General features: G+C 46.9%; 1 protein-coding gene across 2 annotated transcripts in view; it reads left to right on the forward strand.

The window, feature by feature from the left end:
* The window catches only part of ESRRG (estrogen related receptor gamma), a 362,114-nt gene that overhangs the window by 242,772 nt on the left and 98,961 nt on the right, over nucleotides 1-20,381 (forward strand). For both annotated transcript variants that reach the window (XM_016221218.2, XM_087828957.1), the window contains exons 2-3: nucleotides 754-1,169; nucleotides 19,138-19,254. In XM_016221218.2, the coding sequence (XP_016076704.1) occupies nucleotides 767-1,169; nucleotides 19,138-19,254 (520 nt within the window). In that variant the 5' untranslated portion in view covers nucleotides 754-766. The remainder of the gene's footprint in view (nucleotides 1-753; nucleotides 1,170-19,137; nucleotides 19,255-20,381) is intronic.

Below are 20,381 nucleotides of genomic sequence, written 5' to 3' on the forward strand. Positions count from 1 at the left end.
ATCATTTCACTTAAGTTTTGTGGGCCCCAGGAAGTAATCCTTAAATATTGGCTAGAATTTTATCGGTGATGTCTCCCTACAGTGGCCCATGTCCGTAAAATAGAACCACTTGAACAGGGAAGCAGAGCGCTTGCGGGTGTATTTCCTGCGCGCCTGAGATCAATAAAAGGCTCAGTGATGCTCGTGGACGGTGCCGCCCGGCGGTCATCTGGGAGCCGCGGACCCGTCGGTTCCGTCTCAAAAACACAAGTTTGATTCCGCTCGTGAGAAAATGATTGCGGGATCCGAAAGCGGAGGGGGAAAGTAGAAGTGAAAAGAAATACCATTTTAGCCGTGCCGGGGACTGCAGATCACTCCTCCTCCGGGGGTGCGCTCGGAGTGTGGAGGGTTGATTTAGACGTTGACAGCTTCGCCAAGAGAAAGGCGCCGGGAGGAACTGGGCCCATTAGGGCTTTTGTTCATGGGCTGTCCGGGCAGTTTTATGGAGGCCTGTCAGGCCCGTGCGGGTCCCCTCCTTGTAGAGCAGGAGGTATCGACTGGAGCGTGACTGATGTCAAGTCCCAGGCCTTGGGGGGCGCTCGGAGAGCGGTGTCTTTAGCACACGAATTCTGGGTTTTTTTCTCTCCTTTCATTCTTCCCTTTCACTTTCTCTATTTTGTTTTTAAACATCTCTTCGTCTCCCCGTCTTGTGGCCCCTGCGATTGACTCTCTCTCTCCTCTCTCTCCCTCCGCCCGCCCCTCCCTCGGTCCCAGGCTTCTCTGCAGAATGTCAAACAAAGACCGACACATTGATTCCAGCTGCTCGTCCTTCATCAAGACGGAACCCTCCAGCCCGGCCTCCCTGACGGACAGCGTCAACCACCACAGCCCCGGCGGCTCGTCGGACGCCAGCGGGAGCTACAGCTCGACCATGAATGGCCACCAGAACGGACTCGACTCGCCGCCCCTCTACCCGTCCGCCCCCATCCTGGGCGGCGGCGGGCCCGTCAGGAAACTCTACGACGACTGCTCCAGCACCATCGTGGAGGACCCCCAGACCAAGTGCGAGTACATGCTCAACTCCATGCCCAAGAGACTGTGTTTGGTGTGCGGCGACATCGCCTCTGGGTACCACTACGGGGTGGCGTCCTGCGAGGCCTGCAAGGCGTTCTTCAAGAGGACGATCCAAGGTGAGTCCCCACCGGGAGGCCCCTGCGCTCTCCCGGCCTCGCGTGATGGCTGCTTGGTTGGCTGGTTTCCCTACTTCTTACCCTCGTTTGGTAACTTCCACCGTCTCAGTTCTTTCCTCACTAGAGGATATTTTTTTCCATTCGCTTTTCAGAGAGAGTGGCAGGGAGATGGGGAGAGAGAGAGAGAGAGAAACATCGATGTGAGAGAGACACATCGATTGGTTGCCTCCCACCTGAGCCCCGACAAGGGCCGGGGGCCGAGCCTGCAACGGAGTTACGTGCCCTTGGCTAGATTCGAACCCGAGACCCTCCAGTCCGAGGGCCGACGCTCTAACCACGGAGCCAAACGGGCTAAGGCGTCACTGTCTTAATTCCGTCTTGAGGTCAAACAGAAATAGATTAAAATGGAGAGGGAAGGACTTAGAGAATCAACGGTCCCCCTGCCAATTCTGCTGTCCCAGTGAAGCTCGAAGGGTGGGAACGGAAGAGCACGGCCGTGGTTAGAGCAGGGCCACTGTCCTTAGTGGGAGAAGTTGTATCACTTACTGCTTTTGTGTTGTCTGTTGCGTAGCTCCCTTGGCTTGTGGCCGAGGAACACGGCGTTAGATGAGTTACCTGAAGTGCACGGTTCTCCGGGACATCGCAACCCCCACCCATTAGAGTGGCTGCTTAAGCCTAAGCGCCTCAGAGCCCTTCATAGTTTTCACTGACGAAGGCCGGGTCGGGGGGAGGTGGGGGGGGACACCTAAATATTCTAACAGCTGCCTCTTCCCATTTTCTAGATCAGCACTGCCATATTTTATTAGCATTTTCTTACGAAAACCCTTCATCGACTGCATCCTTCCTTTCTTCCCTCTCAACTATAAACTAAACGTTGAGGGTAAAAATCAGTGTAAAAGCGCCTGTGAAGTGGGTAAAGCGACAGTCTAGGCGCAAAGCTTCCCTTCACTTTGGGACATTGGAGAAACCCCTTGTCCGTCTGTAAAATCGCAAAACTTGGGTCTTTGGGTCCTCGCCAGCCATTGTCAACAGTGTTAGAATCCTGCAGTCACCGAGTCTCTAAACTTTCCAATGTTCATCGTGTGATTTCGTGAACTCAGTTTACACCGCTCTGGGCCTGTCCACGCAAAGATAAGCCAACGTTTTGGGGGCTAACTGAACAAATACTGTGCATACGGACCCTCCCGCTTTCCCAACAAGTATTTTCTGAGAACCTACTGTGAGCCAGGCGGCTGGCCGGCTGGAGCTGTAGTTTTGATCTAGTAGCGTTTTGTTCCCAAAGGTTGGTGGGTTGGGGCGAATCCCTCAAACAATGGCCTACGGCATTGAGGGAAGACCAGGGAGTTTTGGTTGGGGGAGAGGGTTAGACTCTTGGGTCCTCAGTGTACTTTCTCAAGACAGAAGAAGCATTTGAAACAATTTCCTGAGAGTTGCTTAAGCGACTCCGCGAGCCGGGTGTTATTGGCTGTGCCGTAGTTACCGCACAGTGGCCGGAGGACACGGTTGGAAGTCTGTGCCTGATTAGTCCTTCTGATGCTGAACTGCGACCAAGAGCCTAGCAGGGCGGAGCGCGGGGTGATCTTGGCATCGATGCACATGCTCAGCTCTGCTCCGTGTTGGAGGGAGCATCTCAAGGGTCCTGAGCGGGAGACAGAGATGTCACTGTCCGGATTAGCACTCTGGACTTGCCCGCCTGGCTGTGCTTGGAGCTGGCAGCTGGGCGGCGCTCGGTGGGGCCACGCTGCTGGCGACATCAGCAGGCAGCCCACCGCGGTGCGTGCTTAGCCCCGAAAAGGCAGTGAGGCAAGTAAAGGGATTAAATTGTGAAAGTGTAATGTAATAATTAGGGTGGCAATGGTCAGGGAGATTGGAACAGCCCCTCCTTTCTGTGGCCAAATCGTGGTAGCGACTGAACTCCAAAGGCGTTGGAAGTGGCCGAGGCTCTGGTATCATCGTGGACTCTTACTCAGGTTTTGAAAGGACCAGAGAACCCATTGTCAAGCCTTCGGGCAGCATGTTTTAGCTTCTCCCTTCCCTTCTTTGAGACAGGATTATGCAACTTGTCTTAAGACCGAGTCTCTCCACTGTCTCCCAGCCCTTATGGCCAGGGCGTTATATAAAGTGTGGCTTCTACTCTCATTGACTTGACCAAGGGACATCTACACCCAAAGGCATAGTCAGGCGGAATAGTTCCTCCTTAGCATCTTTCTTTCTTGTTATAATAATTTATTTCTAAGATTGGTTATACAGTATGTTATGCATATACATTTTAAAAGTTGGGGAACGTACTTCTTGCATTGAGAGCCAAAAGAACATACATCCAGAGCACATCTTCAGAAAAGTAATGAGAATTGTTCTTTCCAAAGCCGAATGTGATATTCCGATTGTGAAAGGCAATTAATCATAGATTTCGGGGAAAGTCAACCAGAAAGGCATATTTTATTTATTGACTGTTTTCAACTTATCATTGGGGAACTGTTGAATTAGGTCAGCACTTAACTAAGTAAAAATCAAGGCTGTTTTCTGTTTGTCTGATTTTATGTTATTGTTTGTTTTTTCTGTTGACCAAACACTTTTTAGAAGACTTTGACGATTCTACGTTAGCGTCCAACAGGGTTACAATGGAAGCAGTGATTTCAATGTTGTTTTCTAGGATTGCTAATTTATTCTGATTTTTTTTCCTAATTCTCGTTTTGGCCTCAATTCATAAATGAGTGGGAAATTATTATTATTTTTACCTTAAGTTTCCCCTGGCCTTAGAAAGTGCACCGCAGCCCTGGAGTCCTGTACAGGCCACCTTCTAGAGAATGGGCCAAGGGACAGGTCCTGGAGTGGGGCATGTCGTGACTTAGCCAGAAATTCGAGGGTCCCGGGTATTCAGGATCATGACGTTCAAGGGGGCTGGCTCCAGCCTGGCTGGTCCCCGTAGCCTGTTGATGGATTCCTTGCACTGGAGATGCCTTCTAAAGCCCAGGGCTGTCTGGTAGGAGCTCTTCTTGCCAAGGCCTAAAGAGAGCACTGCTAAGAGCATGAGTCATTAAAAATTAGGCATTTGCTGCAAGTCCTATGCTAAAGGCTGTGGGCATAGCCTGTGAGTTTGATGCCGCCGACTTCTTTTCTACCCCGAATTGCTGACTCTTTCCCGAGCAGGAGGAATCCTAGAGGCTCTTTCTTAGATGTTACATTTTATTTTCTTTGCCATCAGGCAGCTATTCTGGTCTTAGAATAGAATGTTTGCAGCTCAGGAGGAAATAGGTACTTAAGAACTGTCTGTTACATCATAGGAACCTCCCAAAGAAACATAATAAATTAACATCTATTTAACTTAGTGTTCAGAGAAAGTAATTACCCTGGTTTGTAAAGGGGCGCTTTAAATCTCAAGTATTTTCTAAAATTAAAATCCAAAATACCATGGAAATGTCTAAATTGACTTGAGGAATCTCAGTGATTTATAAGTGTAGATGTAGCAATTAAATTCAATATTGAGGTAATATTTTCAAAAGAAATACTGTCTTGAATTCATTTGCTTTCACTCAGAGCTTGCCTTTGTTATAAGTTTGACTTTTTCTGTTTTTTTTCTCTTCTGGCATTTGATGCCAATTATGTCTAGTTTTTTGAAGTGCATTAATGCTGCCAAGTTATAAATGAGAAATATCATTCTGTTCCTGCTATTTGAACAGCTATCTTCAGTGCTTATTTCAATAGTAAAATTTAGTATTGCAGACTTTCTTTGTTGGTAGAAAATGTATATTATGTGAATGGATGTCTTAGGGAATGGCATAATTCGCAGTTTTATTTCTCTTAGTTTTAACTTGGCAGACCCACTTCTTGGGATAAACGAGTGTTTCGTTTTCCATGGTCTTTTCTGACTTTTAGGAATTAACTGGCATTGTCATCAATACTGAGATTGTTTTAGACCTACTGGTCAGCAAACCTTTTCTAGGAAAGGGACAGATAGTGAATCAGATAGTAAATATCTTAGGATCTGTTGGTTACATACCTTCCCTGTTACATACTGTGCTTTGTTTTATTTTTAAAGTTGTTCAACCATATAAAAACCACTCTGAGCTTGGGGCCCTGTGAGAATATGCCTAGGGCTCCCTTTGACTGCGGGCCATAGCTGGGATAACCGGTTGACCAAAATACCCTCAATTTCTTTCCTTGTACGAAAACCTTGACACCAAGATTTTCATTCCAGAAGGCTTCCTAGGCAGCTCTGCAGATCATTTGTTTAAACCGAAAGCAAGTTCTCTATCATAATGATTTTTTTAGTCTGTTATCTATCTCAGTTTTCAGAATATTTTTCCGTTTTCAGGGATCAGAATTTTCTAGTCTTTTTCACTGGTCCCTATGACATATATTCGTGTGTCTCAGCAAGCTAGTCAGAAACCAGAATCAATGTGAATTAAAATAAAGGAGCATTGAGAGTGGCTGACAAGAAGCTGGACCTCGGGTTGTAGAAAGTGAGTGATCATTTTCAGAGATTAGATTGCACGGTTGATCTTTAATTAGGAAGAGAAAACAGAAGAAAGTTTAATGATCCTCGCCACGCTTTTGTCCTTCAGATGCTAGGAGCTCAAAGTTGAGGCCCCAGAATCTCTGCTGTCATTTTACATGTTTAGTAAACATATCATATTGTGTTACTGTCTTTTCAAAGTCATTCGAAGTTGACGCATCATTTAGGGTACATTTTCCTTTTGGTGGCATTGAGTAAGGACCTGCCCCATGTAAGGAGTATATATGTCAGGGGCATTTGGGGAGGAAATGAATTAGCTATGTAACTTTAAAAAAACTGTTTTTGATTGACTGATTGACTTTAGAGAGAGAGAGAGAGAGAAACCTTGATTTGTTGTTCCCCTTATTTATACATGCATTGGTTGCTTCTCCTATGTGCCCTGAGCTGGGATCGAACCCTCAACCTTGGCCTTCTGGGACAATGCTCTAACCAACTGAGCTACCCAGCCACGGCCTCAGTGCAACTTTTTATGTCATGGTAAAATGTCCAACTGTCGTTCACTATTAAATGAGTGAAATTTGATAATTAGCGAAATTGACAGACCAAATTAACTTTACTAACAGTATATTCACAAAATGAGTGACCTCTTACTGTCTTATTTCTCAGTGGTTAGAAAGAAGTCATAGTGCCCATTTTATGTTTGCCTGCCAAAGGAAAGCAAAATCAAGTTTCCCGCGGCTCGCCTGCGCCGGTGGCCTCCGAAGGAGCGCAGGGACAAAGGTGCTCTCAGGTGATGCTGTGGGTGGAGCTGGCCTGAGAGCTCCTGCCCACTCGGGCTCCAGCGCGGTGACATCCCACACCCTGAGTCACCTGGGCCACCCCTGTCCCTCCCGTATCCTGACCCGCCTGAGCCATCCAAACACACCTGTTCCTGCGTCAGTCACTCTCTGCGAAAAGAAGGCCGTTTCTTCCAAGGGTTTTGTCGGGGACACACCCTCTTGCCTTAGCCTGCCCCAGCCTGTGCCTTGTCATATCATAAGGCCGTCCCGGCACTCCACCCAGGCCTCCCAGCAAGGACCTGTTGAGAAGGAACTTGGCATCGATGCCATGCTCACGTCTGAGGGACTTCATGGATTGGTTCCAATTAATTCTTTAAAAATGCCTTTACTTCCCTGTCTCTCAGCAGGGGGGCTTCTTACACTAGTAACGGCGCTTCTTAGGGGGTGGGCTGAGGCCGACGCTTTGACTTTCCTTCTAGGACCTGTCACCCTGCTCGACCTGGCACTATCTGGCCACTGTTTGGAGGAAGGGGCTGGAGGCTGCTCTCTGATGACAAGATAAACTCCCAAGCCCGGTTTATCTGTGCCTGTGTGGACGTTCTAATAGCTTTCTTCCCTCCTTGCTCTCTTACCCCAGAACCCAGCCCTGACAAGTAAGGCTGTTTCATTCAGAGAAACAGCCAATAAATTACCCTGTTAGAATAGCTGGAGTCTAAGGAGCACCCCAGTAAATTAAATCTTGATTACTGTGATGCCTTCTACTGTATGTTTTTCAAAATGCATGTGTTTATATCCATACGTTAAAGTAATTATACGCGAAGACCCTTCCTCCTGCAATCAACTCAATATTGGTTATGGCTAAATCCGGGTAGATTGAATGTTCACCCTAAAGGGAGGAATGAAAATAAAACAACAATGTGTGAGGAGAGTTCTGTTGTCTGAGGTTCCTTTGGATGTGAACCCATCACGTTTTTGGTAATTAGTTTCAGGAGTTTCTGCCTCACAATGACTGGCTGACTTCTGCTCGTTAAAGGGCAGGGTGGGGTTCAGCGTCACGGGCCAGAATTTCGTTTTCTTTGCTGTGAACACACAGGGCAATTACTCATTTTGCTGATATATTAACTTCATAAACTTGGATAATACCTTGCAACTGATAAAGTCTACACTCTGCATTAGCTCACTCGCTTTTGAAGTCGCAGATAAGGGGACTCAACAACAGAAGGCCTGGTCTTTGGAGTTTGCCGATAACAACCTAAAAACTTTTACAGGAAAGTAAAATTTGGGACAGGATGCCGGTCACATCTTCTAGTTTATACTAAAAGTAAATAGAAGTGTGCATTTGAAACAAGTCATGTTTCAGCATTTATTTACTTTTTAAAATTTATTGTATTTTTTTTTTATTGTGGTAAAAGTACGTAATAAACACATAGCATGAAGTTTTCGTCATAACCATTTTTAAGTGTGTAGCCCACTGGTGGTAACTATATGCACATTCCTGTGCCACAGGTTTTTAGAACTTTTTCATCGCAGCGCTGAAGCTTTATACCAGTTAAACATCAGCTCCCCATTGCCCACTCCCCCCACCTCCTGGCAGCCACCACTCTTTCTATTTCTTTTTTTTTTTAAATATATCTTTATTGATTTCAGAGAGAGGAGAGGAGAGGGAGAGAGAGAGATAGAAACATCAATGATGAGAGAGTCATTGATCCGCTGCAGCCCGCAACCCGGGCATGTGCCCTGACCGGGAATCGAACCCTGATCGCCTGGATCCTAGGTCGACGCTTAACCGCTGAGCCACGCCCGGCCGGGCAACTCTTTCTATTTCTATGGGCTTAACTACTTTTGATACCTTCTCAAATAAGTGGAATCACATAGCATTTGTCTTTTTGTGACTGGCATATGTCACATAGCATAGTGTCCTCAGCGTATCCATGTTGTAGCATGTGACAGAGTTTCCCCCTTTTTTTAAGGCCAAATCATGTCCCATTGTATGTTTAGAGCACATCTTCTGTTGCTGTTAATCCTTACTGGATACTTTTTCCATTGATTTTTTATTTTTAGAGAGAGTAGAAGGGAGGGGGAGAGACGAGAGAGAGAAACGTCAATGTGGGAGAGACATCAATTGGATTGGTGCCTCCTGCGTGTGCCCCGGTTGGACCAGGGACCCAGCCTGCAACCGAGGTACGTGCCCTTGACCAGAATCAAACCCAAGACCCTTCAGTCTCGGAGCCGATGGTCTAACCACTGAGCCAGACCCGCCAGGGCTAGAGCCCGTTTCTCTAGTTGCTTATCTGTCCCTGGACATGAGCTCACTGCCCTCTCGGCTGTCGTGAATGGTGCTGCACACGTATCTCTTCCAGATCCTGTCTTCCGTTTGGGGGATATGTGCCCATCGTGGCATTGCCGGACCGTGGGGCACTGCCTGCCACCCCTATCAGAGCAGGTCATGGGGACACACAGGTTTCATTTCGAGAGGGCATCTTCAGGCACAAGAAGACCCCTCGGGAGCTTTCGTTCCCCTCCCGGCTTTCCCGGTTTTACCCCCAGACCCAGCCAGCAGCCCTGCCTAGTTCCCTGACCCTTGGGGTAAATACTCGCTACTCTTTCTTGGTGTTTCTTGCTTGTGTTTCCCCCGAGGCGCCTGTTGACTGAACAGGCCTAGGAGGCCAGCATTTCCTTCCTCCTGCGCTGAGGACCAGCACCCGGGCCCTGCAGGTCCCGCTCGGCTCTCCTGCTGCGTCCCAGGCCCTCCGCTGAGCCTCGTTAGTGTTGTGATTATTGCCGATCATCGATACCTCTCTGCATCAGGCGCTCTGCCTGTACCTTCCAGACATGATCTCATTTGATTTTCACAGCAACCCCCTGAGATATCAGTTGTTATGACCCATCTCCATGCACTTCATTCCCAAAGAAAGTAACTTCAGATTGAAAAGCTTTCTCCAACTCACACAGAAAACGGGGGAGCCAGGACTTGAACCCAGGGAGACTCCAGTATCTTTAGCTTGTCACTGTTGATACATTGCCTCCTACAGTTTAGGTGCAGATCCATTCCCAGCTCTTGTCTCAAGCAGGAGTTCCCCAAATCCTTAACTTTGGGGGATCCAGATACATACTTGTTGAATATGTAAACTTGATCTTGAAGGAAGGATCTATATCCACAGCTCTTTTCTGGCCAAGTTCTGGGCATATGGAGAGCATTCAAGAACAGGAGCACTTAGGGACAGCGTTAGGGAAGGATTTGCTTGTTTCTGCTTGTTTCTGGTACAAAGAAAATCTAAAGATTGGAATGAGGTCAAGTACCGAGTCATGAGTCAGTTGCTTTTGTCACACAGGGCATGACCCAAATGCCTCCAACACTTGTCATCTGGACTTACTGTGCCATTTGGTAGCTGTCACTACAAAATATAGACACGGAAATCTTTTCTATCCAAAGATAGTGGCTACATGAGACTTCATTAGCATTGCATTTCTTTCTTTCACCAAGAGTATTTTGTTAACAACCCTTCCTCCGTTTTTTTTAGTCCTATGTTTTAAATGAGATAGAGGCAAACTCATATCAGATTGTTTAAAATTTGTAAGCAGAAGAGAAACATTGAAAAGTTGATATTGGCTACTGAGCACAGCAAATTTGGGGGGTTAGGGTTAACTCAGATATAACACCTTTCTTGGGACAGGTCATCTTTGGGCTCTTTTATGAAGACTCTTGTGACTCACACTATAGGAACTCAAAAATGAAGATTAAGTGTCTGCCCATGTCACATAGGGGACGTCCCACACTGCAGGACAGTAATGTCTTTTCCAAGAAATAGCATCATGTCAAAGCTAAACGCATTGAGCTTCTGCAGAACTCTGATGAGAGATATTTATATCCGTCATCATTTTTGTCAGTGAGTGTATTTCTATTATACACAAGATTCTCTTTTAAATGGATCTCAGAGCGCACCTTCCTGATGATGGATTATTTTTTCTTTCTATCATGAACAATGGCAGTATTTTGGGATCTTTAAAATGCATTGTTTACAGCCTGACACCTGTTGCTCTGGCGACGGGTCTGTTTGGTTTCTGTGGAGTTACACTGGGCCGCAAACCGTAGTGGTGCAGAGCCGAGTTGAGGGATTTCTTTTCGAGGTGTTGAGAGATTCCATTCTCTTAAAAGCAACCCTATCCTCTCCCACAGCTGCCCTCGCCCCCGACTCTGACAACAGCAGAGGACGATGCCAAGGTCCACCCCGCCCCTGCTTCGGTCCAGGCATCACAGTTTCCTTTCCAACCGGCAGCAATAGCAACACCGGCAGCTACACAAAGCACCCTCGGGAGACAGGAATTCCACGTCTCATCTCGGTGCCAGACGACGCTCAATTACTTTTAACTTAAGATTAGAGTCGGGCAGCCTCGCATCGTGGTTGAGAGCACAGATTTTATGTATTTTTAAATTTTACTTTCCAGTGACAGGGGGCATTCGGTATTATTTTGCGTTGGTATCAGGTGTACAGCACAGCGGTTAGATAATCATACGCCTTACAGAGTGTCCCCCCGATATTTCCAGTGCCCACCTGGCACCGTGCAGTTACTACAGCATCCCTGACTCTATTTCCTGGGCTGTACTTGACTAATCCCCGTGACTGCTTTGTGGCTACCAATTTGTGCCACTAATCCCTTCACCTTTTTCACCCAGCCCCCAATGCCCCTCCCCTCTGGCAGGTATCAGCCAAGAGCCCAGACTTTGTTTTTTAAATATATTTTTATTGATTTCAGAGAGAGGAAAAGAGAGGGAGAGAGAGAGACAGAAACATCAATGATGAGAGAGTCATTGATGAAGCCCACAACAGGGCATGTGCCCTGACCAGGAATCGAACCCTGATCGCCTGGATCCCAGGTCGACGCTCAACCGCTGAGCCACGCCCGGCCGGGCGTCACTGAGCCCAGACTTTGGATCCTGTGTGCCTGGGTTCAAATCTTCACGCAGAAACTTGTTAACCACGTGATGCTGAGGAAGTTACCTCTTGTCTCGATGCATTAGTTTTCTCATCTGCAATATGGGGCTTCAAAGATGTAAAGCACGTAGATGAATGCCTGGCACCGTTAATGTTTATTATAGGAATTGATAAGTTAGATCTTATGGGTGCATTTAAGGAGTAGTTGACTGGATGTCAGGGTGCTTGAGTTTTAGCCTTTCCTGCAGTTAACTCGCCCATATCTCTGTAAAGAGGGCCAGGTAGTCATAGGTGAGTCAGTACATATCCACCTCTGTGGCCTGCACAGAACCAGGGGCCTGAGCCAGCTGGGACTCGGGTCTCTTTGAAGCCTAACATCTTACAGACCTGTGTTGCTTTATGCCAGCTGATACATTGTGGGTGGATCGCTTTCAGGTTTATTCTGTGTAATTGACTCTGCATAGTTTGTTTGTTTTTTAATGAACAATTTGGGGCGAAACATTAAAATGAGGGAACTAGGAGCAGAGTCTCTAAAAATCAAGCGGACAGGTAATGAGTGTTCCCTGTGGGCCGGGGACTTGACTAGACATCCTGTCGGACACAGGACTCCAAGGGGAGGAAGTGCCTGCCCTCAGGGACTGTGCAGTTGGGACAGGAGGTGGGCAGTTCAGGAGACACACGTGATAAAAGTATGTTCGGGGGTAAGAGAAGGGCTCACCTGAAGATCAGGACCCCGCACTCGGTCTTTGGGCCTGGGAAAGCTTCATTGAAGAAATGAACTTGGAGGAATTCCACCTTTTTTTTTTTTTAGGTGAACATGTACAGTGCCTGGTGTTTAGTTAATAGTTACAGAATTAAAGCGATAAAGGAATGACCATGTTTACAAATTTGGGGGAAACCAAGGCAGGATATGTTTTGTTTAAACTGGAAAAAAAAAATCAGGGCTAAAGAATCTCACCTCATTTTACAGCATTATTTTCCTGCTGAACTTTTTTTTTCTTTTGTTCAATACAACAAGGAAATATAATCTTGTGGTTAGATTCACAGCACAGGGAGGCGGGTGACGGTGTCCTTGCTGTAGGCTCAGTAGCCCCCCCCCAGCTCGGTTCACTGGACAATGAAGCCAGACTGTGTGGTCTTAGTCTGCAGTCACTAGGTGTTGCTCGGCGTTTGTAAGTCTGTATACTTGTGGGTCTCTTTCTGGTCTTTTTTCCTTACAGGCAAAGCATCATTTATTCCCTTGGATGAGCTGAGCCTGAGTTTCATTGTGAAAATGCAGCATAATTGTGCCTGTTTATTTACTATTATGACTCTAATGAATGACATACGTGACTGTCAGCATCTAATCCTATAGAAATCTAAAGAGCCAAATATCAAGAGACCTTTTCTCTACCTGCCTGTCTCCCAGCTCATTTTTTTTTTAGGAGCTAGAGGGGCAGCGAAAAGGTGAGGAACGTGAGACTCTGGCATAGCCCTGGGTGAGCGATTGCTCTCCTTAGAGCCAGCCGTGACTGTTAAGCCATGGGACAGTCCCCTCCTCCACCCCAACGTGCCACAACCTACGTTCCCAGGTGGTTTGAGGGCCCCGTTTACTGCCCTGGCTCTGTCATTCTTTGTAATAATCTTGGGGTGCCCTCTTTCAGAGGCCGATTCTCCATTCTCGAAATTTCATCTTCAGTGATCTGGAGGTCTTGGCAGTGTTTAGGTAGACTTAAAATTTGACAATGGGCAGAAACCCTTTGGCATCACATCTTGTAGGAAGGAGGAGTCTCCTGTTTTGGGTTAAGATGAATGAAGTGTGATTTGATTCTTCCCCCATCCTCTACAGTTTGGAAAGTGGCTCTAGTGGCGGTTCTCATGAAAGCTGCCACAAGTCTTTGGGGGCGGAGATAGTATCTCTAGGTGACTTCTTTTGAAGTCCAGCTTTGGGTGTAGTCTGAAAAAAAAATCAGCACTCAACTTAAATGCACATTGATGGAATTATAACTTTTTTTTGCTATAGATATGTAATCAATTATTACTCCCTATTATATAATCTAAGCTGTAAATAGTGGTTGCTTTTTTTTTTAAATTTCAGATTAAATTAGCAGAAAGTAGCTAGACACAAGCATTAAAAACAAGAAAGGAAAGAAGGGAAAGTTTTCTCTCTACGGAAAAACCTTTACTCCCATAGATAGAGGGACTTTTTCCTTTCCTTTTGGGCATTTAAAACAAAAATACTACAGATTATTGCCTGCCCATTTTTAATGCCCTGTATTTGTGTACCGAGGCAAATCCCATTATTTTTAAATCACTTAATGTTGGAAACCAATTGGATAAACCCCACTTGGAGTGCCCTGCGGGTCACCGCCAGCCATTTGGTTCTGTTAATAAAATTAAAACCATTGGGGAGCTATTCGGAGGCTCTCCAGTGGGCGTCGGAACTGCGATGTCTGCACACGCACGGACCCGGAGGCCGCGCATCTCACTGCGTGCGGGGGTGGAGGCGGGCGGCGGGATTTGACATATATTTTTATTTTGAGACGCTGTGCTAATTTCCATCACTCAGCCCCTTCACTGCCAAACTGTAAAAGTCCATTAAGCGACTGAAAGGAGGGCGCAGATTACCGACTGGCACCCGGGGCTGGGGTTTCGCATGCGCCCTGTCATTCCGCCACCAGCGAGCTGCAAGGCTCTATTAAGCAGTAAGTGAGAGAATTGTGTCGCCTGCGAACTAATTGTACCAAAGACTCAGAACTAAGGACTCAGAGCCCGGGACCTTCTGAGAAGCCGCCAGGAGATGTTATAAGCGGCTCCGCCATTCTCCTGAGCCGGCTTTAAAACCCCACGGCTACCGTGCTGGTGTGGCTCCCTCTCTCCCGGCACAGCTCACTCCCCCAGCTCTTGACAAAGCTGGGACAATTCCCATCCTGTCATCGGTGGCTGCCCAGTTCGGTCCCCGGTGCCATCTAACAAATGTGTCCCAGAAAATAGCAAGCGGTAATCCAAGAAAAGGAGCGCAGGCTGTGAGCGGTGACTGGGCCTCGTCTGAGTGTCTGTCCACCGCCAGCCGTCCAGGTGCCCACGGTGGCCGCTGGAAAGCCTGTTGTCTGGTTTCCACCTTCATGAATTGAAGAAAACAAGCGCCCCGTGCGGATCATAGGTCTTCTGGGAGTCGTGTTGTTGAGCCATGACCGGAATAGATGGGACATTGTTACCCAGGTGCTTGGGGCAGCACTTTTTTTTTGGATAAATGCTTGCTTTATTGAGTAGCAAAAGCACCAGGGAAGGTTTTTCAAGAGCAGCAGCTCTGTGGACTCTCACGTGGATCAAAGGCTCTGTTGGGTGGGCGATCGTAGCCAACAAGGATGAACCGAGCGGCTCGCTGGGAGGGCTCAGAAACGAGCGAGGTTTTCCTCCAGCTAGTAAGTTATTAGAATGATGTTGTTTTGTGTGTTTTTTCCCAAGACATAAACCAGGGTTACTTAGTGAAATAAAGGTTATCATCCGTGGATGTCAAGGCAGGCTTATTGAAACAGGTCATTTGGCTGAAGGATACCTGGTTTCATAGTAAACAGTTTCCGTACACTTAGGCTGAATATACATGATTGATGAAAGCACTGAGGACCACGATGTTTTCCATCTCTTCACCGGGAAATTCTTACAGGAATGTTGTGTTTCCTGCAGCTTTGGGAGGGTGTCTTCGTTTATTAATTCCTCGCAGCATAGCCCCAGCGTTTGCACCTGCGGAGAGTTCACAGACTTTCCCGAGCGTGTGTGTTCGCCCTGCATCCAGGGCCATCGCACCCAGCACTTGGTTGTATTGTTGTTTGTTGACATGTCTTGTCTCCTCTGTGGCACCGTGGACTCCTCGAGAGCAGGAACCACGTCCGTCTGTCCCACCCCAGTGCAGGACACACAGTTCCAGGCTCAGCAGTGAGCACTGAGGGTCCCTTGATGACTAATTCAGGGTTCCTCCTTCAAGACTTCATTCTAAGGCACCGTTAGAGATTTCCCTGCCTTTGCATTTCTCTTTGTCATTGAAGAATTATGGAATGTCACGGCGAGAAAGGAAGCTAGACTAGTTCTTTGTGTGCAGTCTAATGGTCTCGTGACAATTTGACAATTCTGTTTTTGGAAGAAATTTTAAAATCTTTAACACAGTCATTCATAGATTTAGCTACTATTGTCGAATCACTCCTAACTATGATCTCCTATGTGGCTACAATTCTGAGAGTACCTATTTTGTAAAAAAGAAAAGAAAAGTGTATTATAATTAGATAAAAATTAAATAACTCATCTATCTGTATTTTATAGTTTCCTTTCACTGTTATCCAGTTCATATTAAGATGTATTTTTATTTCCTTTAAGGCCTCTTACATTTTTTTCCATTTTTCACCCTTTACCCCCCAGAAGCTCTTGTATTTTATTTTATTTTTCTTGACCATCTCTCCCTGTTTTGTCATGCATTTCCATTTTTGTCAAAGCGACTTTTCAAGATTTTGAAAGTGAACTAAATGTTCCTCTACTTTTCCTGATTTGAAGGGTGGTTTTTGCTAGTGACCTTCAGATCCCTTCCTGATAGGGGTATCCCACTCCCTTGACCTTGTGGGCATGACTGCATTACCGCTTTATGACTGATGCTCCTAAAAATGACCTTGAGATGTCATGAAAATACTAAGCTATTCTAAGAGGATTACTTTGCTTATGCACTACTTTGTCGTGGAAGGTTTCTATGCTGCCTGAGAAACGGTCCTTGCCTCCAGGACCTCACCCTCTAATGGGAAATATGCATGTGAAAAGGTGTAACAAAATATGGCATGTCTGGATATGATGAGGGGACCTGAAAAGATATGAGAACCAAGAAGTCATTTTCTGCTAGGCTGGGCTGAGACATTTTCATGAAAGATTTGACTGGGATTTGAGTTGAACGTTGAGACTTGGAAGTAATTTTAAGGAAAAAAAAAAAAGAGGGGCAAAGATAGATCATCCTCCGAGGGGAGCCTGAAGGGCACAGCCAAAGAGAATAAATCACATGGCTGCATCAGAAAGTTCGCGTAAGGTGATAATTGTTATGTTGCTGGGCAGGCAGGCGAGTGTTAGATTGGCTGGGACTTCGTTAGCCGGTCTAATATTATACCTTGAGTCTAGGAGGCCATAGGAATCTATTGACTTTAGAAACAAAATCACGATGGTGATTGAACAAAGCGATCGGAGGTGGAGGAAGGGTAGTGAGGTGTGTGGCATGGATTGGCCGGGACCGAGGGGAGGCTACGTGCCCGGCTGGTGGTCCGGGGCTGAGCTCACACGCGCCCGATGTAGGCCCGGCCGGAAGCGTGCTGCTGTGAAGGGGGAGAGTATGATTGTCGAGGAGGAAGGGAACCAGCTGGAAAGGAGAGATGATGAGGATTTGGAGAGTGGAGGAGTGGGGTGGATGGTGGATCATCCCAGTAGAAGTTTTCAGCACTGGGTTCAAAATGTGGGACCAGCCCAGCAAGGGTGGCTCAGTGGTTGACCCATGAACTAGGAGGTCGACGGTTCGATTCCCGGTCAGGGCACATGCCCAGGTTGCAGGCTCGATCCCCAGTAAGGGGGAAGCCGATCGGTGATGTTTCTCTCTCATTGATGTTTCTATCTCTCTCTCCCTCTCCCTTCCTCTCTCTCTAACATCAGTTTTTTTTAAAAAAACATTTCAAAATGTGGGGCTGGTGCTTACACCGCCATACTGGAGAGTGAACAAAGTTTGCCTCCGGACTGACTTTTCAGGCATAGAAATTGGAAGAAATCCTGTTTGGAAATATATATATATTTTTTCTTTCTCACTGGTCATTGTTTGCTTTTCCTAAGAAAGCAAGGACTTGGGTTTCTTTTTACATAAGGGTAGGGAAGGCCACGCCCATGGAAGGTTCTGGTAGTAGAGTCCTCATTAACCCCCTCGGCAATTGCTAGCAACACGCTCTTGATGCCAAATAAATTCCTGGCGCTGGTTAAAGAAACTCTGCAGTGAGAAATGGCCTACCTACAGTTATATTCTAAATCCCCTTATTCTCAGACGTGACTCAGCCAGTCTGGTTCCTTCGACTTATCCTTGGATTTCTGTGAATATCTCCTAAGAAGATGATGGGTGTGCTTCTGTTGATGTAATTGATACTGCTCTTATTAGTTAACCTCTTCTGTTAAGAAGTAGTTGCTTTTATTGTTATAAATGTCCCGAATTAGAATGCTAACTTAGCCAGACTGTTTGGATAGGCGTATCTCGAGCTCTGATGCGCAGCCCCCCTTTTTCACTAAGTCACGCGTGCGGAGCCGACCCTCGGCGGCCGTCAGAGGCTAGGCCTTACTCCTGTTGAATTAGCAGCGGCCACGGGTTTGAGTCCATACTACCCTGCAGCCCGCTAATGTGATATTTACTGAGACGGCATCAGTCTGCAGAAAGGTAGTCAATATAAATCAGTGTTTACAAAGTGTGATTAACTCTGAAATATTTCGTCAATGCCCTGGTCCCAGGCAGCCTCTATGCTAATTACTAGGCTCCACGCATGTTTCAGGGGACTCGGCCGGACCCCGAGTGTTGCAGATGCAGAGCAGCAAAATTGCAATTATGCTCGGACCGTCTCCGATGACAATTTATGCATTGGGTGTGATGACCTCCCCCCTCCCAAGAGGGCCATAAACAGAATGCATTTTCATTAAGATACTAATGCACTTAATCACCAGGGGAAAGGGTTAGGAAGGAGCCGAGGACCTTCCAGGGCTGCGTGTGGGAGCTGATGGGGAGAGAGGCTTTATTTTTAAAGGCAGCTTCTTTACAAAGCTGTAGGCAGGCCCAGGGCTCATCCCACACGTTGTCACTGCCACTAATTGAAAAAAAAAAAAAAAATTCAAGATGAAGTTTGGATCTTCTTCTGGCTTACGTATCATTTCGAATGTGTAGGTACTATTGCAAGGGATGTAAACTGCGAGGGATTGAAAATGTAATTTCATCGCGGTTTATTCTTACTTATGACACGTCCATGGGGCTGGAGTGTTTGGATTTCATTGTTCAAGGGGTGTCGCAAGCGTGACGACGACAGCGACGATCGCTGTTTACCAATAAGAAGCATTTGCGGAGCATTAAATTGTTTTGTAAGGCTGTGGTTCGTGTTGCAGCAACAAGCAGGTAACTTCAGCCGCTGCCTTGTAGGAGCTTCTGCAGGGTCCCAAATTAGCCTGCTGATTATTTGCCACAGTGACGTTTAATCGGAAAGACAACAAGCCTGATGCATCCCAACATTGGTCACCCAAGGAAATCCACGCTTAGCTAAGGAACCTGTATCCAGACCCTTCTGTGAAGGCCAAGGGAGGGAGAGGTGGGGGTGGGTGGAGGTGGGCAAAGGGTGGGGAAAGGGGAGACACCTGCAGTTATGTCAACATTAAACATTTTTAATTTAAAAAAAGAAGGGAAGCCAGGCTTGATAATACAAAAAAACAGTTATGATGTTTGTGGTTTTATGGAAATAATCTGCGTTGAAATTTCTTTTGGAGCCTAAGATCCTGGGAGACTGGACCGTGGCCCAGGTGAACTGAGCATCGTGATTTAAAGGCTGATTTTAAAGGGAATTTTTTTAAAGACCTTCACCAGATATCTTCCCCTTGTTCAATGCGTCTCCAGGGGTTGTCACAGAGCATCCAGCTGCATGACACTTGTCACATCCTCATGAGGGCAATGGGCTTTTATTTTTTTTGCGGGAAGGGGCAGGGATCATCCATTGCTTTGGGCATGGTAGCTTTCCTGGTCTTGCCCATCTAACAGCTCCCGTTCTCACCACCCTGTGTTCCAGGTAACATAGAGTACAGCTGTCCGGCTACGAATGAATGTGAAATCACAAAGCGTCGACGTAAATCCTGCCAGGCTTGCCGCTTCATGAAGTGTTTGAAAGTGGGCATGCTGAAGGAAGGTAAGGCCCTTGCCGGCACCCTGGGCTTCAGGTGGGGAAGGGAGGGGGGTGCACAAGCGATTTGCAACAGTGTTAGGGAAACCAGGAAAAAGGGGGTCACAGTGAGGACCCTGAATCCGAGGGCAGGATGCTCCTTCCCTATCTGACCTTCCCGATACCCTGCGGCTGGCTGCTGACGTCGACGGGACAAGGTGGGGCGCCTGTGACGGGCGGTGCGACCCAGCAGGTACGTTGGGGTGATTCTGGAACTCCTTACCCTTGTCGTTTCCAGAAGGCAGGCGTTGAGAAATAAGCCTTCTTTTCAAAAAAGCAAGTCGATTTTTAAAAAGTTTATAAAAGCCGTGTATTAATTAAACAGCTTTTGAATTGATTTCTATTTTATTTTCAAAATCTGGAGTACACTGGGATACGCCTCCATTTCCAGAGAGAGATTTTTTTGAGCGGTGTGGTTTTACCGCCGTCATTTTCGCGACCGTGTGCCCGTCGAGGTGTAAGGAGGAGGTAGAAAAACGGTATTTTCCCCTCTGCGGCTTTCAAGCAGGAGCCCCGGTGAAGGGGGTTCAGAGCTACGGAGGAGCTGTGAACTGTGTTTAATGAAACATGGTTGGTGAAAGGGAATGGGCCCCGCACTTATCTGCTAGTCACACCTCTTCAGATGCTGCCGTCTAGCCTTTAGGGGGGCTGTTTTCAGGGAAATTGCGGCTGTGGCTGATATACCCACATAGTAACTAATTTTCCTCTACCCCTGGTGCACACTTCCATGGGCAAATACCGGTTCTCTAGGGCCCTTTCCCCAAAGAGAAAGGGTGGAGTGGATACGAGTAAATACGGAATGTTCTTTTTCTTTTGTACTTGAAAAAAACAACAACTCTGAAATACAGCATCGCGCCCCGCATATAAATGCGCAATTACGAGTGGCCATCTCCTTGGCTCAAGACTCGCCTTCCCAGCCCGGAGGGAACGGTGCGTCTTAAACGTATCTTTATGGATGGAGAGGGAGTTCAGTCCCACGCAGTATGTCAGAGATCATGAGGTAGTAAATCTATTCAAATGTAAACCTGTTCAATTCAATTACCAGCCCGTAATAAAATCTGCTGCTACAACCCCGGTGTTGACCACAGCGGTCC

This window comes from Miniopterus natalensis, chromosome 21, assembly GCF_054644295.1.
Source record: "Miniopterus natalensis isolate mMinNat1 chromosome 21, mMinNat1.hap1, whole genome shotgun sequence".
NCBI classification, from domain to species: Eukaryota; Metazoa; Chordata; class Mammalia; order Chiroptera; family Miniopteridae; genus Miniopterus; species Miniopterus natalensis.